The sequence below is a fragment of the Dama dama genome, chromosome 20 (genome assembly GCF_033118175.1).
Source record: "Dama dama isolate Ldn47 chromosome 20, ASM3311817v1, whole genome shotgun sequence".
In the NCBI taxonomy this organism is placed as follows: domain Eukaryota; kingdom Metazoa; phylum Chordata; class Mammalia; order Artiodactyla; family Cervidae; genus Dama; species Dama dama.
In genome coordinates, this window is record NC_083700.1 from 41,570,119 (window position 1) to 41,595,417 (window position 25,299).

The 25,299-nt window shown below is 36.4% G+C and overlaps 1 protein-coding gene across 2 annotated transcripts in view; it reads left to right on the forward strand.

The window, feature by feature from the left end:
• Window positions 1-22,672: 22,672 nt before the first annotated feature.
• OLFM3 (olfactomedin 3) overlaps window positions 22,673-25,299 on the forward strand; it is a 45,699-nt gene continuing 43,072 nt past the window's right edge. Inside the window, exons 1-2 of one of the 2 annotated variants that reach the window (XM_061119974.1) lie at window positions 22,673-22,818; window positions 23,761-23,787. In XM_061119974.1, the coding sequence (XP_060975957.1) occupies window positions 22,673-22,818; window positions 23,761-23,787 (173 nt within the window). The remainder of the gene's footprint in view (window positions 22,819-23,760; window positions 23,788-25,299) is intronic. The other variant, XM_061119975.1, reaches the window with a different exon arrangement.

Consider the following 25,299-nt stretch of genomic DNA (forward strand, 5'->3'; position numbering starts at 1 on the left):
ATCCCACGGTGCCTCCAGAGCATGATCTTGAGATCTTCTCAGGTCCTGAGCTGCATCTAAAGTGATGTGACCTGCCATATACATCCTATACCAGCCATTAACTATCAAACAGAGAAAACTTTCCAGCAAACTCTAAGGAAATCTGAATAGTCCTATGACTTTATGACTCTGATATTAAAGTCACAGCTAAGCTTTAATGAAAACTGTGTTGTATAAATAAAATCTGAAAAAAAGATATTTCATTAAAAGTGTAAGTATGGAAGGGCCATGTAACCAACTAATTTAAATACTTAAACTAAGATCATGTTTTAGTAAGATTGTTCATGCATACAACAACTTTGGGGGGGAATTTAATTAAAAACAGGTTCCTTTTAAAGGTAGCACTGAAATCTACAAGCCCAGAAAAAGTTTCATCTATTTATTATTTTTTCTTCCTTCTCACATTTCAGAATGATTATTAAACACTTTCTCATAAACATTAAAATATACAAAGGTAACATCTGATTATGCTCTTTTATTTATTAATGCCATTTTGGAAATACATTTCTTTGCAAAACTGGTTTTTAAAATGTAATAACAGCATTAATGAAATCTAAACATCTTTAACCAGAGCAAAATACATGTTCAATATTCTGATCTACTGATCTCCATCTTACAAAGTAGAGGTCAAGATAACCTAATTAGAGTCAGGAAGTCTGTCAGGATTTAGGTGGGAAATAGATGAAAAGAGAGGTATTTCATTTTTCTCTACAGAGTTCTGATGCGGCCACTCTTATGGGTTTTCTTAAACAAACAGGAAGGTTGAAATTTTAAGGTTTTGGTTCAACTCTACACTGCTTCAAATTATCAACAAATGGAAAACAATCATGGCTCATATTTAATAACTAATCTTTGCATGCTACTTTATTGTTCACAAAGAACCATCACATGCAAGCTCACTCACTCTTTAAATTAGCTCAATGAAAGATCCATTTACGAATGATTATGTTTCAGATATCACGTGAACAGTTTGTTGAGAAACAGTTTGTTGTCACACATAAAAGGTTGACAGAACTAGATATGAGATCCAAATATGGTGCCTTCATCCCATGTTCATCTCACTAAAGGATACTCCATCTGACAAGGCAGTTTAACATCAATTATGTCATGCAATGATTTGCTACAGCCTATTCTGAAACCCTTAGACAAGGAACAGCTACCCACTCCTGTATTCTTGCCTAGAGAATTCCATGGATAGAGAAGCCTTGTGGACTATGGTTCATGGGATCAGAAAGAGTCAGACAAGACAGAGTGACTAACACTTTTACCATTTTACTTTTTCATGCTGAAACCATTAGACAAACCATGTAGTCCTGTAAAAAATTTTGAAATATAGAATTAAGGTAGAATGGTTATTATGAACAAAGAATGGAAAAACTGAAATATGGAAAAGCTCAATAAACTAGATGAATGACTACTCAATTTGGAATACTCACATTAAATTATTTCTCATTTTTGGAGCTTCCCAGGTGGTGCTAGTGGTAAAGAACCTGCCTGGCAATGCAACAGATGTAAGAGACAAAAGTTCAATCCCTGGGTCGGGAAGATCTCATGGGGGAGGAAATGGCAGCCCACTCCAGTGGGCTTTTTTGCCTGAAGACTATTCTTGCCTAAAGAATCCCACGGACAGAGAAGCCTGGCGGACTATAGTCCATAGTGTCGCAAAGACTCAGACGTGGTAGACTATTCACATTAAATTATTTCTCACTATGGACCACCTTAAACTTATTTTTATCTTAAAACATATACAAATTAAAACAACAGAGACAGAACTATTTAACTGACCACTAAATTTCTGAAACTAACACTTATCTTTTAGCCACGCTTCATCCCAGAGGATACAGAAATACTTTAAAATATGCAAGTTTGTAAAAGCATTTTAGAGCATATAATATTACGAAATTACCCAGCAGCCATCATGTCTCTCAGCACTCACTGTCCAGGTGTCTTTGGAATTGCTGTCTGGAGGAAGGAGCTTGAGAAGGCATCTAACACTTGGCACCACTGCCTTCTGGCATATGCCAATTCTCTCTGATACGGTTTGCACTCTAAGGCTGCTCGGAGCAGGTGGCTTCCGCAGTAGGAAGAGAGCTGTGGAAAGATATTCATGAAATGAATATTTATGAACAATCCCAATCTTCACTTTAAGTGTAAGGGAAAAATAAATTTTCAACTGAGAACCTTAGGAATTGCTGATCTAAGCCACCATCTTTTAAATATTTACAACCTCCTTGTGTTACTTCTGAAATCCTTTAATCTGAAGTACAGTAAATAAATTAGGAGAGCAACACTGAATCCGCCAGAGAATTCTGATAAATTCTCTTTAGCATGAGCAAACCAGTCATTTATGTAAATAGTTTCCTCATTTTTGTGCAAATTGTTGTTTTTAAATATTAATTTATTTATTTTAATTGGAGGCTAATTAAACATTGTAGTGGGTTTTGCCATACATTGACATGAATTACAAGCAAAGTTAGATCGCTTTGTTATTTAACTAAAGTCTACCTTGTGGCACTCACTTAAATCATGCCACTGAAACCTTTCCTTGCAGTTATTTCAAAACTGGCAAGGCCATTTTTGCAAGATTATGGAAGTTAGGTATAAGAATTAATGATATTTTCCAATTCTCTTCCATAAAAACATTTTTGGGGGTCTTGTTATAGCTTCAAAATGGGACAAATGGTCTAACGACAGAAAAACAGCATATCTGAAATAATACTGTTTTATAACATTCAGTATGTGCTAAGTCACTCCAGTCATGTCCAACTCTTTGTGACCCCATGGACTGCAGCCTAACAGGCTCCTCTGTCCATGGGATCCTCCAGGACATACTGGAGTGGGTTGCCATGCCCTCCTCCAGGGGATCTTCCCTACCCAGGGATTGAACCTATATTTCTTAGGCCTCCTGCATTGATTGGTATGTGGGTTCTTTACCACTAGCTCCACCTGGGAAGGTCAATATTCAGCATATTGAATTGCCACTTCCTGTATGCAATTTACATTTGCTCATTTAAATCTTCCTGTGTCCCAGAATATGTACTTCAAATTTTAGATTAATAAAATTCATTTTTAGAATAGTTTTATGTTTACAGAAAAATTGAGTAGAAAGTACAGTATACCAAATACAACTTCCTGGCACACACATCTGCACAATTTCCTTTATTATTAATATTTTGCATTAATGCATGCAATGAACTGTACTGTATGCTGCTTGAATTTCATATCGAATCCCTAAACTTCAATGTGACAGTATTTGGAAATGCAGCCTTAGGGAGATAAGCAGGTTTAGATGAAATCATGAGGGGTGGACCTCTCATGATGGCATTCATGCCCTCAGAAGAGATCAGAACTTTCACTGCCACGTTAGGACACAATGTAAGGCAGTCATCTGCAAGTCAGGAGAGATCTCGCCAGGACCTGCTATGCTGGTACCCTGATCTCTCACTTACAGCCTCCAGAGCTGTGAGAAGATAAGCCTCTGACACCAAGACACCCAGTTATTTTGTTACGGTAGCTCAAACTAATACAATGTGGTACATTTGTTAGAACCTACAAACTAATATTAACACACTGCTATTAACTAATGTCCACAGTGTATGTTGAGCTCCCCTTGTGGCTCAGTTGGTAAAGAATGCGCCTGCAATGCGGGAGACCTGGGTTCGATCCCTGGGTTGGGAAGATCCCCTGGAGAAAGGAAAGGCTACCCACTCCAGTATTCTGGCCCAGAGAATCCCATGGACTGTATAGTCCATGGGGTCGCAAAGAGTCGGACATGACTAAGCAACTTTCACTCACAGTGTACATTATGATTCACTATTTATATTGTACATTCTATGGGTTTTGACAAATATGTAATGACATGCATCCACCATTACAATATCACACAGATTTGTTTCACTTACCCTTAATCAATATGTATTTTAAGTACTTTTCCAGATTGCTAACCAACTGATATCTCAGTACTTTCCCTTTCAGTATAAGGGAGATTCTCTATTTAAAAATTCTGTTGTATACAGAGTCATTTCACTTAGCTTCATTACTACTAGATTTAATTACTTTGTTCCATAAACCAATTTCTTTAAATTGATTCCACCAAGCAGTATGAGCTCAGAAATAATTCTAATTAATGAAATTGTTAGTCATGAGGGGATTCACAGAAGTATTACACTTACACCAGGGAGGCCTGGCGTGCTGCAGTCCATGGGGTCGCAAAGAGTTGGACACGATTGAGCGACTGAACTGAATGACTGACACCTTAACTAGGTAGTATAAGAGCCACAAAATCAAGACTCAGTGCTTCTCTATGGGGTAACAGAAAGAAGCAGTGGATGCTTTAGAAATATGTGGGGAAAAATTTATTTCATACATTCCAGTGCTCATTCCCACAACATTCAGTAGAAGAAAGTCCCTAACATAGAAATATTTTTTAAAAATCCCTATAATTCTCACTCTACCTTTACCTCCACCAGAAACCACTGTAAGAAAACACCTCTCTGATCTCCCCTAAGTTAGCTAAAGGGCAGGAGCTGAGAAAACCTTCAGAGAAAAAACAAGTTTTGAGTTAAATTTTTATGGATAAGAAACCCTTTAATATCTAGAAGAGAGAAAGAGTATCTAAGGGCACAGAGGAACCAGAAACTTAGTTATTGGGATGTCTTATACTGTGACTTATGAGGACAAAGTAGAATAAGCAGTTGGAGAGTCATGCAAGGACTACATGCACTTTATGAAAAAACTGCAAATCCCACGCTTCTATGATGAGGCAACTGTGTTATCCGCAGCCAATTCTATGGATAATTTCACATTCACTATTCTCAGTGATACCAGTGAGGGACAAGGAGGTCACTGTTGTGCACTGTAGCTGAAATCACGTGTCAGAGAAGACTGTTAGGGGCAAAAGTTAGCACAATGTTACTGATGAATTATAGAGGGTTTTTAAAACAGTGAGCAACATCTCTGAAGCTGATGACATCTCAGAGATCTTTGAAATCTCCAAGTACAAAGAGATAATATGCACATTATGTGGGGAAGATAAAGCAATTGATTTTTTAATTGACAAGTGAAATTCACAATTATTTACTGACAACATGGTATTTCTTGGGAGTCAGTATAGGCAACAGCTAATATTTTTAATATTAATATAATTTAGACACTATATTAAGCAGTTTAGCTGGTCAATTATTCCATGGTAATCCTCACAATAACTTTATCAGTTAAGTAGTAGTATTTATTCCTAATATAAAGATAAGGTAACTGGAGTATCTATAAGTTAAATAACTTCCTTATAGAGTTGCTAAGGTAGCAGAGCCAGAATTCACAGCCAGTTCTGGCTAAATCTAGGGAACAAGCTCTTTATCACTGAGTTATTTTGACACGGTGGGATAAATAATCATGAACCTCATTCTTCTTCAAGGAGCAGATTACTGCCTAACATGAAACAACCAGGTAGAGGAATAACATTGTAGTCGCATCCTCTTCATAAACACTGTGTAACCGCCAAGGTGGAGCGATCCTTCAGTAGCACTTTTCCTGGATATTAAGAATGTTGCTATATACATTGCTATGGCAGTCTATCATTTTTAGATTAGTGCTCAAGTTACGACAGTAAAAGTGTCCTAATTGTAGAAGATCACAAAGCTAAAATTACCAGTAACTATAATCTCCAGATCTGAAGAATCAGATGCTTCAGGGTTTTTTTTTTTTTTTCTGCCACCTTGCTGTATGACAAGTGTTTTTAAACTCTCTGGACTTCCAGTTGTTCATGATCACAATAGGTTTAACGATACAAAGCAACCACAGAAGCCGGTTGTAAAGTACTGGTAATACAGCGGGTGGTGTGTGTGTGCGAGACACGTTGCTTCAGTCACGCCAGACTCTTTACAACCCTAAGGACTGTGGCCCGCCAGGGTCCTCTGTCCATGGATTCACCAGGCAAGAATACTGGAGAAAGTGGCCATGCTCTTCCCCGGGGGATCTTCCCGACCCAGGGATCAAACCCACATCTCTTACATTTCCTGCATTGGCAGGCAGGCCCTCGCCACTAGTGCCCCTGGGAGGGACTCATAGACGGAAGTGCTGCTTTGGCAGCACTGTGGCATGCTGCCCCAAGACTACACGAAAGGCAGACCAGTAAGGCTCCACTGTGTAAGCAAAGAGCCGCGTGCTTGAGTTTTAGAGAATGGCACTGTCCTCTCACATCATCAAAATGTAATATTTTTACTTGGTTTCTCTTAAGCACAACACACAGTCAAATATTTTAAATCATTGACACATATAAAACCTAAAATTAGTGAAACCATATTCCAGGACTGTGCTACACTTATTGTTTATTTAAAAAATTACTTTGAATACGTATTATTTATTTTTAAAAAAACTACTTCAAATATTTGAGTAAACGATCAGTACCTGTTGCAGTTCAATGATTACCTAACTTACAAAGTTTTATGCAGAATGCATATATAAAAACATTAATATGGAGATGAATGCTTATTTGGATAATTTACTGAGCTTACATTAAGTACCATTAAATGCTCTTCAATTTCCCATATTCTTTTATAGCTATTTTTTAAATTAACACTAACCAGATTTTAAAACAGAGATTGCATTCCTAATATGCTATGACATTTAACAAAGTACTTATGATATTATGAAGCCAAGATTTAAATTAAGGCACTAATCACTGTAAACTCAGAGGTGGCATTACATATTTTTCAATTTTATGATCTATAGATTCAACATGAAATTACAGTAGTTAAGCAATGATAATGAAAGCATTTAATTTTCATAAAAGAAATAATATAGATATAGTTAAAGAAGCTTTATTCAATTTAAATCAAGCACAAAAATACCTTTTAATCAGAATCAATGATTCTATTGACTGAGACAAAATACTGAGCTTCTACTTCCAAAACAGCAATGACATTTTTAAAGTAGAAATAATTGTAGTTTATTAGTTTATATTTACCAAACATAAACAGTGTTTCCTTAAATATACTTGGCTGGTAAAACAATTTTCTGGGAATTAGAGACAATTAGTTCATCTGGCTATGTTTAAATATACAAATGAATGGTCATTAGTGCTCTACGTATTGATAGATTTTTTTCAGTTGGTTAAACATAATGGCTGTTTTCGTTTTTCGGTGCATTTATAAATGCAAGCAGCTTTGTTACATATAACGATAAATCACTGGATTATCTTTCTCTTTGAGGAAGATTCTGACCAAATACATAAACATTCAACCAACAAAAAAATGTTGTGTGAATTCATAGGGACCTTAATAAAAACCTTTCATTTTCTTTTCCTAAAGGAACATCTATGAAGTTAAATGTTTAAGTTTCATGTTTTGACCTAGTAGTCCTTGAGCTCACCAACTCTGAGTTCTTGTGAACATTACCAGTCCTAGACTGAGGGCACCATAGACAGTGTCTCCCAGGATTTGTCCAGGCTGTGATTTTATGGGGTCATTAGATAATGTGAGGATAAAGACTAATGATTTTAGAGTAGGATGTTCTTATATAGCACAGAATATTCCTGAATGAACTGCCACTGACCTGGAAGAATTAATGTGCCTTTACCATTTTCACTAATATCCTTCCCCATGTAGAAAATTGTCAATATACTTGAACAATCTACCAGAATATAAAATAACATTAAAAAACATTATAAAAGAAGAACGAAGGGCATAGAGGTCTGCAGCATAAATTGAATTCCACTCTGGTCTTATGCTAATAAATAGATTGCTTTTGTAGATATAAAGATTGAAAAGGCACAGCTTTATCGGAAAGTAATAGTGTCTTTGAAAGTAAGCCCTTAGGATCAAAAATGTCATTATGTGCTCCCATGACAGTCTTTCTAAATCAACTTCCTCTTAAGGACTGGCCAAGGCTGTTCCAACCAGAGACACTGCTGAAAAATCTGCCTGGTTGAGAAGGATCCACTGTGCTTAGAAATGTAATAGAAAAGACAGAATAAACAAGAAACCACACAGAAATAAAGTTCGTGTGGTACAGACGCCTGAGGAAGGCGAAAGTGAATTCCATATGTGGAGGGGAAAGAGATACTTATTAACTCTGGGGTCTGAGGCAAGAAATTAAAGCCAAGGAAAAAAGATAAAGCAAAATCATATTGGATAATGCCAAAAGGAATGGGATAGTAGCTATATCAACATGGGGCAAAAATGTAGGAATCCTGAGTATCTGTTTTTATGGGCCAGCCTCTTCATGTGGTGGTACTGAGGTGGCTGACAAGTCCTGACAGAGAAAAGTGTCATCTATTCAGCCACTAGATGTTCACATTTAGTGAGGCATATTGGCACTGATGTTGAGGGTGACCCCAAACACTTGAGTTAGAAGAAGCACAGGTACTGAGCTGGCTGAGGGTTAAAGGATCCCAGCCCCACAAAACCCCTTAAACCATACTATCCCTCAACCAATTCTGGCTAGGGAAGTCCTGAGCACTCTGCAAATAAAATGCAAAATAAACACCCGAAGAAAAATATCATGTTTCCAAAATCATGCGTTAAAAACAAGAAGGGTTACAAGAGAATGGGTTATGTCAGACCACTCATACCTATATAATCTGATTAGAGAACTAACAAAACAATAACTGTGCTAGCCTACTAAAATGGTTAAAAATATAGTTTCTAATAAGTAAGGAAATATTTCAGTAAATATAGGATTTGAACTTTCAAGAAAATTTGAAGACAATTTGATGGAAAGTGAGGTAAGGACCTGTTGAGTCAACTGAGCTATAAAGAGCAAAAGGCACAACCTGGGAGTACTCAGCTAAAGGACAAAGTGCATGTCCCCCTCAAGGGAGGAAAAATGACATTGGACAATGTATAAAGAACCATATAACTTCAGCTTGCTGTGTTCAGCTGTGCTACTGTACTTTGCCTCTGTTACTTTTGGTGCAAGATGTTAATAATTTGGAAAAAATACATATGAACCAATCTAAATACACATTATATTGACATCCTCCCTGAATTAACCAACTGTGTATCAGCTAATCCAATACATTTGAGTTTGCTAAATGGGTAAGGAAAAGGGGAAGAGGATTGAATTTTAGAGTTCAAAGCCATGAAACAGAAAAAGCACCGGTGGCCTCTAAGCTGTTTTCCCCACTGAGTTGCAGCCCACTTCTTAATTAGCAAGATGCCTGGAGACCCAGAATGTAAGACTCTGAAATTCTCTGCACATCAGCTATTTGGGAAATCTGAGCATAGCGACTGCTTAAGGAATTTTAAAAATACAATGTTTCTTAAATCATCCTGTGGACTGATGAGAAAATTTTAACTTGATTCACCACTGAGATATAGATTATCATAGATGCAAAATTTCCATGTTCTCTCAAACTGGATTTGACTTTAATAAACATCAGTTGTTACAGTGGAAAATGTTTTAAGTCAGTTATAATAAAAATTCATTAAGGGAAGGATAATATATTTAAATTGCAATAAATTTCATTAATCCTGCAAAAGAAAAACATGTATTAATAAGCCTTTTTATTCTTCTCTCATCTAGGATGATCAGACAAACCTGGCATATTTCAGAGAGTTTCATTCTGTTCTGAGCATAGTAATATTAATCAACAGGAGTGTGTCCAGATAAGGATAACAGGAAGGTAAAAGCCTTGCAAGCATATCATAAGAAGAAGAGTCAAAAAGTCTGGGTATATTCTACTTGCAAAAGGGCAAGGTTAGGGAGTTTGCTATTTTAAAGGGCCATATCATAACAGAAAGAAGTAGACCTCTCAGTTGGTATAACACAAAGCAGAACCAAAATGGTCAACGGAATATGAGTGGCAACAAGGTCTTATTTATAATAGGAAATACCTAATATCAAAGTAGCTAGTTGTGTAAGATTGATTTTACCAACACTGAAAGTATCTTGGGTGAAAAATGCTAGTTCAGGGATGTTGCAAAGTGCATTTCAGTATTGAGTGAAATCTGGACTAGATGACCTTTAAGCCATACTCTTTGATGTTCTAAATCTTTACTCTTAACCATTTGGGGATAATGTACATACTGTGATGATGCTTCCCTGGGCTCATTTGCTTATATGAATGTTTCTAAAATTTTGGCTGGACATCAACACCAGGAATTTTTGAAAAGTACAAATATATATATATCCATTCCAAGCCCCTTGAGGAGCATTTCTGATTAAGCCTGGGCAGGAAATCTATATTTTCAAGGACAACAAGTGATGATACTGCATCCAGACATCTCTTGAAGGCATTGGGCTCATAAGATCACAATGGATTCCACCCCTTTATTGACTGATTAGGTTTTCAAAGTTGTGTTTTAGTGACGAAAGACTGGGCACTTTAAAATCAACAGCCAATTTTATTATGGGAAGGTTATGTGTGAAAGGACAGCTAAACAGTCCTACTACTACTACTAACTATAATAATTGCTTAGAGGGCAGGAGCTGTGCCTAGCACTTCATATGCATTGTTTAACTTTATTAGTAGGGTTCCCCAGGTGGACTAGTGATAAAGAACTTACCTGCCAATACAGGAGACTTAAGAAACCCTGATTTAATCCCTGGGTTAGAAAGATCCCCTGGAGGAGGGTATGACAACCCACTCCAATACAGGCTCATGAGTCAACCTCTAAAAATGGCTTTTGTTACTTTCCTGGAGGAGGTAGTGTCAGGATACTTGGATTGCTGAAATCACAGACTACCAGAAACTTAGCTGTTTGAAATCAGATCAGTAAAAATGGAACAGTAAACTCTTGCCTAGAGGATCTGAGCAACTCTGACACTGAGAAGCAGCCGCAATTTCCAACCCAGGTACAAAACTTAGATAAGGCTTTTTTGGACACCATGTTTAGCATTCATCCTAACTTTGTAGTTCCCAAGGAAACAGAATCCAGAGTCCACTTCTCAACTCAGTCTTCATGTTCAGTGCTTTACATCAGAGCCTTGCTCTTTTTTTAGCATTATCAAAATTCTGCTCTATTTAAATGCTATGTAAACTCTATCCTTCCCTCAAGTCCTATTTTAAACCCTGTTCCTTCCTTTAGTTGGTGAGATGCTCTCCATGGTTACCCTGGTGTGCCACCTCTCTTGATGTGACAAGTTAATAAGCCTAACTCTGGTGGACTATATACATGGCCTGGATGTTCTTTATCAGATGGGTTCTATCAGTAGTTATTAAAGTCCTTAATTTAAATATCAGTAGAATGAGTTTCAGAAACTACTCAGGATCACATAGTAAGTGACAGAACTGGAATTCCAACCCAGTTCTATATGATTTCAAAACCCATGCTTTTAATGCTAGGCACACAGAGTCAGAGAATGTTGGAGCTGAAAAGGTAACTCAGGTATGCCAGATTACTAAATTCAAATGAAACACTAGGATTAGAATCCAGGTATCCCCACCTCCCAACCCTCGTCACATGTGTAGTTGCATTTTTGTTCAGCTGCCAATCAGCAACTTGTCAGGTATCTCCTTTAGCTTGAAACTTCTGTGGGCCCAGTATGTTCCTGGGGTTTGAGGGATACCTGGAGCCTGCAGTGAGACTCTAACACTGGTAACTTCAGGCAGCACCCAGAACTCCACATATTTCCTGATTATTTTCTCCCTGGATGCATGAGAATGTAACCAAATCAAACGAACACATTTCAGTTTTCATAACTGCTGAAACACAATGCATCAACTTTCTAGATATAGTTACTAGACTGTGCTGTGCTTAGTCGCTCAGTCATGTCTGACTCTGCAACTCCATGGACGTAGCCCACTAGGCTCCACTGTTCATGGGGATTCTCTAGGCAAGAATACTGGAGTGGGTTACCATGTCTTCCTCCAGGGAATCTTTCCAACTCAGGGATTGAACTCAGGGGTCGAACACAGATCTCCCACATTGCAAGCAAATTCTTTAACAAATGAGCCATCAGGGAAGCCCCACTGTTTCCCTAAAATGAGTGAATTATGTGAAAACATCATCCTCTTCTATACCACTCATCCCAGTATCAGAGTACACGGGTAACGGCTTGCTAAGTGCCTAGTCAACTCTGAGTTCATGTCCCCCAAGTCCTGCCATTGTGAAGATGTATAAGGCAGCAACAACCATCAAAATGCAAATATTTACTAATTATGGCCACTTTTAAAATGAAACCCCTCAAATCCTACCTAAAATATCTCTTACTGTTTAATGATAGCATCCATCAAGAGCCACTGATTTTTAGATATGGCAACTATCCAATGCTATTCAATGCAAATATAAGAGATGTTCATCAAAATCATGCAAAATACATGATTTCATGCAGTGGTGGAAGTGCTATGAGAGAACTGCCCTGATAAAATACATAGGAATTATTAAACAGTAACTGGCATATTTATATCTTTTAACAATTGAAGAGAGAAATTATGGAATGAGCTCTTTAAGAGACAATGATTTGCATGTCAAAGGAACAAGAGAGGTTCTGAAAAAGGGAATTCCTTGAAGAGTTTTGCAAAAACAAATCTCTTTGTGATTGTGCTAGGAAACCAAATGATAAGATTTAAAAAAATAATAATCTCATACACACATATTATTCATCTATTCTTATCCATGCTAATACATTCCCACAATTTTAAGATAATTTATTTTGTGTTCATCTTTCTTTTTCAAGATAAAATTCTAACTAGAACTTTACTTTTAAGAAATTTTAGGACCCATTTAAAATGTATTAAATTTAAATGTCTGCTTTCTGCTAACAACTGTCTGGATGGTGGGAACTCTTCAACCCATTTTTTACAGTAAGAAACTTTCGTTTGGGAATCCTTACTCTCCCCTTTCTTGCAGAGCTTGACCTTTTTTTTTCCTTCCTTGGTTGTACCTCCTTCATCACACAGAATGTGTCCACAAACATCAGCTCTTCACTTAGTTCTACTGTCTCTGGTTGGCTTCTGTGGCCCCATCTACTCAAAATGGTCTGTAGATCAGCCACTTCTGATTACCTGGGAGCTTGTTAAAAATGTAGAACCTCAGGCCCTGCTCTCAGCATCTGAAATAGAATGTATTTACATTTTAACAAGATCCCCACCCCACAGTGATTCATATGTACCTTAACATTTAGCCCTGTTCTAGATGATTCCCCAGCACTTTTTCTTCAATACTCTATCTCATGGAGAAGCAAATAGCAACCCACTCCAGTATTCTTGCCTGGAGAATTCCATGGCAGAGGAGCCTGGCAGGCTACAGTCCATAGAGTCACACAGACTTAGACATAACTGAAGTGACTTAACACGCACACACATAGAGAGGCTGATCAATAAATCCCTATTGAATGCATAAGTAATTCACCATGCAATAAACACTGCTCCTCAAACAATTCTAAATGCAAGTTTTATAGAAAAGACTAACTTATACATGTGTTTTGATAGATATTAATATATTATTTAAAGGTAAACTATATAAGAAGGGACATATTTTATTGTGGGCATGTTTCTGAATCACTCTTAGAAGAAAAAGTTATTAATGAGGTGCACATGAATGACATACATTTTTGAACAGAAGTTATGAGCAACCTCCAGCTTTAAGTTCAATAACTTCTTGAAGACTTTACGGACCACAGTAAGAGGTTAAGTATAGTGTTAACATGCATGAATGTTCAGAAAAAGGAACTTTTATTTTGTTTTTTCTTAAATAGCATTGAATGAGCAGAGAAGTAAAACATAAAACTTCCAAGTTGGAAGTGTAAAATACTAGAATTATTTGTGCTGAAATTGTAGCCATACAGCCTAGGGAACACATCAGAATCCCAGGAGTGTGGAAGATGAAAAAAAGGGAGAACGGAAAGTCGGGGCGGGGGGGCGGGGGGCCTGCGGAGAATACATTGCAAAGATATCTACTTTCAGTAATGGCAAATATCTCAACACTCTTCATGCTATACTGTGTCTTCATACCTTTTTGCAGACACTTGACAAGAAGCCTCTATACTAGAATTAAATTTTCAGCCATATGCTTTATGACTCAGATTATGTATAAATATTAGTATTCAAACTACTGCTGATTGACATGTGCATGTAATTTTAAATATAATTTTCTTGATAATTCAATGCCCTTCAAAAGCTTTGATATTTCTATTGTGTCACCTCCTTCTCAGAGAAAATGCTGTTTTCACAATAATGTTCACTTTTTCTAGTTTCTTTTTTTACTCAGCAGCCCTATATTGTTATGGTTTAGATAAATATAATGGGTTTATTAATTGGAAGAGAGGTAAAAATGTAAAGTACTAGCACAAATGGTGCATATTGTCAAAGGAAGTGCTGAAGAATATAATTCTCTACTTTTTGAAGCATAAAACAAAATTCCTGTGACTTAAATTTTATCTTGGGGCCCATAGTAAATAACACAGTCCATTTCCTGGAGTGAAAGATTAAGAGAATTAAGAACTAAACTTTTTTTTTTTTTTTTCCCAGTTGTAGTTTTTATTTATTTATTTATTTTTCTTTTTTTTATTAGTTGTAGGCTAATTACGTCACAACATTTCAGTGGGTTTTGTCATACATTGACATGAATCAGCCATGGATTTACATGTATCCCCCATCCCGATCCCCCCTCCCACCCCCCTCTCCACCCGATTCCTCTGGGTCTTCCCAGTGTACCAGGCCCGAGCACTTGTCTTAAAGCTAGTTCAAGCATTATCTTTTTCCTGACCATTTCACTCTCCTTTTCTTTTACTCCTCCAGTACATCTATAAGATTAGAACTATTTAGCTCATGTGTACATATTTGTTTATACTCTGTTACATTCCCAGATTGATAAATTATCCAAAAGATGAAGCTATACCCAATCAGTCTTGCATTTTTCAGTATAGTACTCTTTCTGGCCCAAGGAATATATCAAATACCAAATAAATGTTTAGTAGATCAGTGTCTTTAAAAGTCAATGACAAAATAATGACATACTTCTGCTTGTTTTTCTAACAACAATTTATTATCAGAAATTCATTATCAACAATTTATTACCAGAAAATAATACATAATTAAGCTTGGAAATACAGACAGAATAAAAAAACATTAAAAAGCAGAAAAAAGTATTCAATTTCAATAACAAGAGACAACTCTATCAACACGGTTTTCCTTTACTTATCCATTGTTAAGTTCATACATATGTCACTGGACCCCTTTTAGATGAGTATTCACAAAGGGAGCTATTTCTAAGTCAAGTTACTTATGGCCTCCTAAAACTGTTTTTACAAGTTCAGTAGTTCTTAAATGTGTTGAAACAAAAAAGGACAAAGGAATGAGGTAATGAGTTTGTGCAGCATCATTTATGTGATGGTTATTTTAATGACCTGGCCTTAACTGTTTTTCTGACCACCTTTCATAGAACTACATGACTCTTATGACACTTTCAGTGACGAAGCCTGCCTGATGTTTCAAGTTCAGATCTTTAGACATTTATGTTTAACTCTGTTTGTCTGCTGGATCTTTCTTGAAAAATTACAAAACAACCTTGACTACACATACTGAGGAGGGGACAATGCTGATAAATAAGTAGCTAATGCTGCTACATATAAACTAACTCTCCAGAGCTCCTGCTATTTCTGTGAATTTGCTAAAAAGCAGGCTACAAATGTAATCTTCTCTCATACTCTGAGGTTCAGTGTTATTTACTACTACCAGAATTTTAGTTCCAGCTAAACATTTCAAATGTCAACAGGGAGATATGCTTTACGAAACAACTTACAACAATCTTTTAGAAAATTGTACATCTCAAGATCCAATTTTATTCTTTCATGCTACCACTGGAACAGTCTTCTTTCTGATCACCAGGCAATTTTCCAACCTCTTTTGGGATTTCTCTTCCTAAACAATTTCTTCCAAAAAAGTTTTTGGCAATGATCTGATACTTCGGTTTGCCCTCATAAGCTGGGTGAGTTAGAAAAATCTGAAAATAGATTCCAAAGAAAATGAAGCAGGGAGTGAACACTTACCTGAGAGTCATGTCTCCCTGATGAGAGCCTTGCTCTGTCACATTCAAAGATGAACTCAATAAGAGAAGACCTGTTACTTTTAATTTTTATGTTCAGCTTTAAGTATTCATTTACTGAGATCATGCAGTGACTTCACTGCAATGCTTCCCCCAAATAATCCCAATTATTTCAAAAAGAAAAAGTTTGAAATAAGTAGTTGCTTTAATACTGTTATTGTATGTGTATGTGTGTGTGCATAACACTTAACAGCATACTTAGAACATGTCAGCTGGGGTTCAAGTACTGAACTTGCCCTTAATTAGCTGTGTGACCTCAGGTAGCTTACTTAACCTGTCAGTATCTCACTTCCTCATCTACAGACTGGTTATAGTAACAATACCAACCTCATAGAGCTTGTGTGAGAATTAAATGAATTCATACAAATGTTCCAAGAACAGTGCCAGGCAGACAGGCTTAAATAAGAAGCTCCTCAAAGCTGGCCTATGGGATGCATATGTTTTAGATCCTCTCTAGGATATTGTGAGCAGTCATTCCCTATGAATCAATCATATTAGAATCAAGAATATTTTCCACTTTTAAAACTCTTAAATCTAAACCTTTCTATTAGTAATTTATACAAAGTTTGGTGATCTTCACTTCCTCGTTGCTAACAATTTCTGTCTCTATTCTTTCTTCTATAAATGTGCGGGAAAGATAAACATCTTTTGCACTGGAATAATGATGACAACTACTGGTTGCAAACCCCTTGTTTTCCAGGTCTTGTGATAAGGGTTATATATGTAGATGATTATTTCATCCCCACAAATCCCTAAGGAATCAGATTCTCTTGTTATCCCCAGTTTATATACAGGGTCTGGGCAGTCACACAGCTAGCCATCTACTCTAATAGCATCAAAGCAGAAAGTAAGGAAGGGCCTGTGTGACTACAAAGATCAAAGCTGAGCTCTTAAATATGGCACTATATCATGGAATGGACTATGCAGGAAATTCAGTTTAATTTCTTAATTTCCCAGTGGAACAACCTGGAGCAAGGCAATGAGGAAGATGATGCAAAGTTTAAGTCTTTTGCCTTATAGTCTGAGGGGCTCTCTGTTGCACCACTTTGTATCCTCCTTCCCTCTAGCTCAATCCTGGATTTATATTTTCTCACTTCTTCAATTTTGAGTAGAAAGTCAGAGAAAAAACCATGTTTGCACTGAATATTCCTCCCCCACATATCCATTTTCTTCTCCTTTGAAGAAGCAACAACAGCTGCCAAGAGAGGATCCCCCGGGCTTACACAGCATCAGTCAGCTTCACAGATGAAGGCAAAGATGAGAAGACAGAAATCCCTCCTTTAGAGAACTCTGCTAATGTTTTTCACTCAATTCATTCCTTCTCAGTGAACACTTAAGACAACACTGAAACCTCAAGGCAAGAATGGCAAAACACTGAATTCGAGGAGCCACAGGTGGTCCCTGATTGATTGCCAAGGGACAAATGAAAGGAAGTCAAGTGAATGGACACTCAGATCTCCATCTTCTCCAATTCATTTTATTTAAACCCATCCTTTCCATAGCCTACAGTCTCTTCCATCTCCCCCTATGTTATCAGAGACAAACTTCATTAGCCAAAGGCAACAGGAAAACAAAACTGCTTTCATATTTATTTAGGCTTCCAGTGACTTGAGGCTTATCAGGAGAAGTCAGAATATGAGTTAGAGACAGTACTTCTTAGCTTAGACCAGAAGTGCTTGCATTCTAAATCTCGATTTTGGAAGGAAAAAGCATTCTTAACTTCTAAGTATAAACTGTCTTTATACTCAGGTATACATTCATTATGCACACACAAACACACACATGCAAAATGCAATATTACTCTGGCTTATTTTGCAAAAAATAGAGGGGTGCTCTATTTCAACTGTTGCATTTTTAAAAGGGTCTCCTCCTAACATGAGGGAAGTTCAAAGACAAAACAGTAGTATATCAATTTGTGCACACATTTACTAGGCATGTACTTCCATGTACTAGGCACTCTCCTAGGCATAGAGAATATCCCAGTGAACAAAATAGGCAACATTCCTGCTTTCCTGGAGCTTTATTTCTAGGGGAGAAACCAAGTAAAAAACAAGATGAATAATTATATAGTATCTTAACCTGTGGTAATCTCTATGGAAAAAAAAAAAGTGCAAATCAGCAAAGGCTAACATGAAATGATTAGATGAAAAGTGTAGAAATTTGAGAGAGCATGGTCAGCAAAGATCTTATAAGAAAATGATCTTTGAATTAAAACAGAAAGGAAGTGAGAAGACATTTGAGAAACTGGAATTCTGCCAGAGAAGAGAAATTCCAAAAGTCCTGAGGTGGAAAATTATCTTGCATCCCTGAAGAAGGAGAGTGACTCCATTGAAGAGAATGAAGGGAAGGGTTATAAGAAATGAGATTAGAGAAAGCAGATTATGCAGACCCTTACGGATGATGCTAAACATTTTTGCTTTAACCAGAGTCAAACAGGAATCTAGTAAATAACTTTAAGCAGAAGAATACCATAATCTGACTTATAACTTAACAGAATCACTCTCATTAGGGGATTACAAAAGGACTGAAGTGGTACAAGGTCAATACCACTGGAGGCTCTTGTAACAAATGAGATGAAAAGATGATGACGACTTGGAGCAGCCTGGTAGCAGTGAGTGTAATGTGAAATGGTGAATGTTGGGTATATTTTGAAAGTAGAGATGAAAAGATTTGCTGATGAAACTGATAAGATGTGAAAAATAAAAGAAAAAGTTAAGGTTGAAATCTAACTTTTCAACTATGGAACTGAAATAAAGAAGATTTTAGGAATGATCGCATGTATATAATTGTTTGGTTTATTTCTTTTGTTTTGTTCACTAGAGAGCAGGAAGGCATATCAGAAGCTCATTTTTTTTAACATGTTCAATTTAAGATGTCTATTAACCATCCAAGTGGAGATGTCAAGTAGATAATTGGATATACAGGTCTGAATTGATAGGAGAGGTTTGTGAGGAAGAAATGAATTTGGGAGTCATTAGCATATAGATGAAGCAGCATCAACAAAAGTGACTGAGAAAGAGCTGTCAGAAAGGAGAAGGAAAACTAGGTGAATGTGGTATTCTTCAAGTCAGGTGTGGGATGCGGTGGGAGGGTTGGAGGGAGACTCAACAGAGGGGATATATGTATACTTACAGCTGATCTGTTGTATAGCAGAAACTAACAACATTATAAGGCAATTATAATCTAACAATAAAAAAACAAAAAGAATTATTTCAAGGAGGAGAAAGTAACAGCCTGACGAATGCTATTCATAGGTCAAGAAAGTTGAGAACTAAGAGCTGACTGCTGGATCTGGCAATGTGGTATTATCCGTAGCCTCGATAAAAGTAGTATCAAGTGGAGCAGAGAAGTATGAATAAAAACTTGCCATTAGTGAAAGTTTTTGTTCACTAGGGAAAAATAAATTGAAAATAGTGAATATGGACAACTCTCAAGAAGGTATGCTGCAAAGGGATAGTGAGTAATAGGAGAAATAAATGAAGAGAAAACAGGATCAGGAAAGTATGGTTTACTTTGCTATTTTTAAAGAAAAGTATATAGGAAATTATGTATATGTAATTAAATATAGAGGTTGTCTGAATTAAAGTCTAAATAAAATTGTTAGTAGTTTTAACACTATATTCCAAAATTAACCATTTTTGTTACCTAAGTAGGACACATTATTATTATTAGGTCATTAAGTCTGCATGGTCTAATGAAATGTAACTATTTTCTGAACTCCGTATGTGGGTGGGTACCTCACCATCCAGGGACTCTCTCTATCACAGGCAACTAACACCCAGGGTATAACAATAAAATCTACTGTCTCCCTAAAGTCATTCTTCTACTTGTATTACTACCTTGATGAGCAACATTCACCACCCAAATTCCCAAACCTGGAAATTCCCCCAAGCAACTTCCTCTCCTATACTTCTCACATCTATTTAATCACTAACTGCTATTAATTTCACCCCAATTCTTTATGAAGTCCATCCTTTTGAACTCCACCGACAGTGTTCTAGGACATCACTTCCTGCCCAAATTACAAGAATATGCTCCTACAGTGATGCTCTTCTCTCTGATATGCTTCGTTGTTACTACAACCCCATCTGTCTATCCAAAATTACAACACCACCAACGTAATAAACTCGACACAAAACTAATGACGTCACAGCCCTGCTTAAGACTCCTAATTACATCCAGGATAACGTCCAAACATCTTTGGTTGACCCTGAAGCCCTGGGAGTTGGTAACTGCTGATGGCTATTACCCCATCAGCATTCACACCATGCTTGTATTAATAGAACATCTGTAACCACTGGGTTTCTAGTCCTGAACACAGATTGCTACATCTGTGTAGCAGCTACCAGCTCCCCCCGTCTGCAAACGAGAACTCAACATATAAAATGAAAATGATAATCAATTTACTAGATTATGAGAGAAATGCAAACTGTTTAACCTTAACAAATCATAGCTATTTTTATTTTCCATAACTAACAGTTATCATAATTTAAGCTTTTTCTTCTTTCAGTGTGTGCCTTTTAAATCTGTTTTTCTGAAAACACATTATGGCTTTTATGTTATTTATAAACATCATCAAATCATAAAGTTTCACATTGTTTTCTTTTAGTGCTTCAGTACAGGTATTTGCATTTCTGGGAAATTGTAAGAAAGCCTTCCAATTATATTGTACTTTTCTTCATTTCTCTTTAATTTGCAAATAAGAGTACCGATTTCCCCTGACATTCATGCTATTAGTCTTCTAAGGATGCTATTATTTTGTTCATTAATAAGTATAATTATCATCTTACATGTTGCATCTTAAATTATCCAGTAATTGCATGTATATTAGTTTTCAATTTTGTAAATTAAGCTCTTGAAAAGACACTCTTCTTATTACCAGGTAATTTTTCAAAGAATTAGATTTGTGAATCTATGTTTTGTTACTGCCATATTGTAATAATAATGTAAATTTCACAGTCCTTTCCATGAATGCTCTGTTATTTAATATTATGTTTAATATATAAACTATTGTGCTTTTATGTTAAATTTACCACATGATGTAATTTTTGAAAAAGACAAAAATAAGAAGTATTTGGTTTTCTGGGCACTGTGGTTAAACAATAAGGGCCAGCTGAAATCATCCGGATATATTCTGAAGGAAAAAAGTAGCCTGGATTTCAAGGTAATATATGCAAGGAAGATTTGAGGAGTCTCAGTACTCACCCCAGTTTAAAGCTGTTTTTAAGGATAAAGGCACACACCTCTATAAATATATATATATATATATTGCAATTTTATTAAAGATATTTTCTTTATTTCTTCTGCCAAACTGTTGAAGAAAATATATATGGCTTTCTAGATATAAATAATTCCAGAATTCTCCTAAGGAATCAAAACATGTTTTTTTTTTTCCTTTTTATAAGATTCTTTTTCATTTCATTTTCATTCAGCCATATTTCTCTTCATGTCTTCTCTCTGTATTTTTATTTTAAATCACATATATTATACAAGACAGTGGCCTCTGATTTATACCATTTGGGACCTGAGATTTGGCTGTGGGCAATTTTGTAGTATTTGTAAAAAGAATATATTAAAATTACCCATACGCCCAAATTCAATACATACACTTACCAACATAACTCTAATAAACAGATCATTGGATTCTAAAGCTAGAAGAGGCCTGGAGAGCAGAGAATCCAACCTCTACACATTGAAGGAAAACAAAGTGAAGCTAAGGAGTTTGAATTCACTGGTCAGTCACTCAACTAACAGAGAACAAGGAGTTAGACCCTTAGGTTCCCTGAAGCCAAGCCCTGTGCTTTTTTAACGTTCTCTCATGATATAGACTTCCAGTATTAGTCTGTCCTTCTGCACAAGGTGAAAATAGAGAACTCAGTTTGCTGTGAGCCTGTGAAGCTGCTGAGCATTCATTCATGAAAGCAAAAACTGAGAACCTATGAAATTTCATTATCAGAAGCTTTTCTCCAAGGCTGCCTTTTCTGTCTATTCCCATGCAAAATGCCTAGGGCAATGTCCTCCACAGGCAGTAGCTAATAATCTCTGACAATTTTTTTTTAAGAAGCAACAGTGCTAATTTTAGGCTACTATATTAAAAAATAACAATTTCTTATGCAGTATCTAAAGATCTTGGATATTCTTTACAGATCATGTTTTGTCTAAAACCACTTTTTCCATGCTCAGAGAAATCTGTAAACAATAAGTTTGGAGTTTGAAACGTGTGCTGCGACAGACCTCAAGTAAGAGTTTTTTGTTGTTGTTTTTATGAAGAATAAGGAGCAGCTGATTATCCTGACGGAAATCCCAGAGGCAGTGAACTCTCCATGGTAACTGACTACGGTGGAGCAGGGAAAGCTCAAGTTTCCTCCTCCGTTTATCCTTATGCTCTAAAAACTACCAACCAAGCCCCATCAAGAATATTTTGTGTGATGATCCAGCAAAGCATGCGGTAAAGTAGGAAAAGGAAGAACAGGGCACTTCCCGAGAGGGTGGGGTAAGAGGTTCTGTGAGCTTTCCCGCGTGACTAGAGCTGGAGAAGTTGATCTCTTTTCATGCCGCGGATGTGGCTGCTGCAGTCACGCCTCCCGCTGCCAGCCCAGCACTGGGATCTTAATCAGTCACTATGAAAACTCATTAGCTCCACAGCGATGAGCCTTCCGCTGCTGAAGCTTGGCGCTGTGCTCAGTACCATGGCAATGATCTCAACCTGGATGTCCCAAACTCTCCCATCCTTGGTAGGACTGAACACCACGAGGCTGTCAACGCCAGATACCTTAGTAAGTCACTCTGGTGGGTTTGGCTGTCTTGGGAAATAAGTGCATTAAAACAGTGGGCTTTTTTTTTTTTTTTAATAAACTGCAAAGGCTGAGATTTTGCTTCTCTATTTACAGGTCTACTTCAACGATACAGTATTTATGTGGTAACTATAGTCATGGATATTCTTTTATGAATACTTTAAAGTTACATCAAAGAATAAATGAACTGCCTGAGAAATTAGCTGTGACAGGAAATGCTAGATTCATTAAATTCTTAATGAAAAGCTTTAGTTTATATGATTCTGAGGTTTTAAAGGACTCTTTCTTTTTAAAGTATGTTTTGTTTCTTATGATTTCACTTCTTTTAACATATGTAAAATCCTCATAATTTGTCCTACAGAGTATGCTACAGAGTATATTCCAGCTAATCTAGATTTACTATAGCAGGCTCTTCTTCAGAATTCAATTCCTGTGACTGTTTGAAATGTATTCAGTTGGAGAAACCAATCTCTATTAAATATAAATGAATAATAATAATAATAAAAAGAAAAGCTCAACAACTTAAAGACTGACCAAAAAAACCTTTTTTTTTTTTTTTTGAGAGCTAAGAATCATGAACAACAGAAAACTTACTTGATAAAATCATCTCCCTGTATTGTTTCATAAAGACTTCTCCTGTTACAAGTTTAACTCCTGTACTCCTATAGTTTTTGCTCATTAATGATTTTTTAACCCTTCCCACATTATAACAAATGTCTTTTTTCATTTTATGTCATTTTATGTCTTTTCTCAGTTTATGAAACATGGTTGAATTAGCAATACCCTAAAATGGTTCAAATAAAAACTATTGTTCTGTCAAATAGGAGGTTACAAAGTAAAATAGAAGGAATATCCTAGAAAAACAATTTCTGTGTTAGCAAATAAAAATTACAGAAATCATTATTTTTCTATCTGTTTTTACCATTGGACTTCTCCAACAGATCAGAAAAAGTCAGATGCTTTAAAAAAAAAAAAAAAGCAACTCACCTTCAAGACCTGTTTGCAGTTACTACTAATAAACTCTATCAATCAATGTATAATTAACTGAGTAGAGTCAGATCAAATTAATTACGTAATTTTCCAGCTACACCCAGTGCTCAGGGCACCATCAGAGCACATGTGAGGCACTCTGTGACCTGCTTTCACATTTTTACCTCCCTCCAGTCACTGCTGCTACCTCAGTGTTTCCATGATTGAGAATGCCCTCCTTCCCTGTATGTGTGTGGCAGGAAGGATGTAAAAGGGATTATTCGTAGTTATAAAGAAAGCAGATAACACAAGTTTATTGATGTGGCATCAATAAGCAATGGCAAAACAAAGAAATGTAAACTATTTAATATTTACTGAACCAAGTATCTTCAATGTTCAAGTACCTGGTGATTTTTAACTACTTAGTTTTTGAATTAACTCTTTTAAGAAATGAACCATTGAAGCAATTCATGAATAAATTATATTTCAAACATGGTAGCTTGCTTCTGATATATATATATATTTGCATCTATAGATACTGGTTTGGTTATCTTCTATTTGTTGTTGACGGAGGAGAATCAACTTTCCAAAATCATAAATGATTCTTTTAGGATTTCTTACTCTTTTATGAGTTTAAAGTAAATTCATTCCTTTACATTCTGATTAGCAATCTTGGTTGAAAAATATAAAATATTGGTATGGCCTACAAATGTTCTGACACAACTGAATCTTGCTTTGAGTGACAAAAAACAAACTAGAATTCAGAAAAGTTTACACTATGGTACCCACTAGAACGGAGAAATCTGGTTGCAAAAGTGTATGCGAGTGAGTGTGTATGTGTTCCTATGTGCATGTTTTACAGAAGTGGCAAACTTTACAGAAGTACTTTCTCCACCTTAACTATACAAGATTATTGCTCATATCTTAGGATTCTATGGTAAAAAATGAATGAATATACATTTCCTAGCTTAAGATCATTAAATGTTAACGCTGGAAAAAATCTTAGAAACTATCCAGGCCAGTTATTTTTGCACTACTTTTGGCAGTGATGCCTCTTTTTTTTTTTTTTAATTAAATCTTATGTAATACACACAGAATAAATATTTGTTGAATGAATCTTGAAGTGGAAATCTAATATATAAAACAGGTATGGGTCAAAAAATAAATGATGCGGGGAGGCTTTACTGGGCCTCTATCATCTGTTCCCTCCCCACATAATCAAGCCCCTTCCCTGATCAAAATACCTCCACAAGAACCTTAAAACTTTTCTCAGGAGCTTAGCTGGAAATATGACTGATCTAATCCAACCTCCTTATTCTGCAAGTGGGAAGACTGACTTGCAGCCTAAATGTGTACATGACTAAAAAGAGTTCCCCTCTCTGGTTAATGGCAGAGCCAAGGGTGGAAGCAAGCCACCTGACTGCAGTCCTGGCCAGGGAAGTCATCTCACACACTTCTGCTCTCCCTACTCCTCCTGGACCCTGGTGCCACATGAGATTCTCTCTACCCAG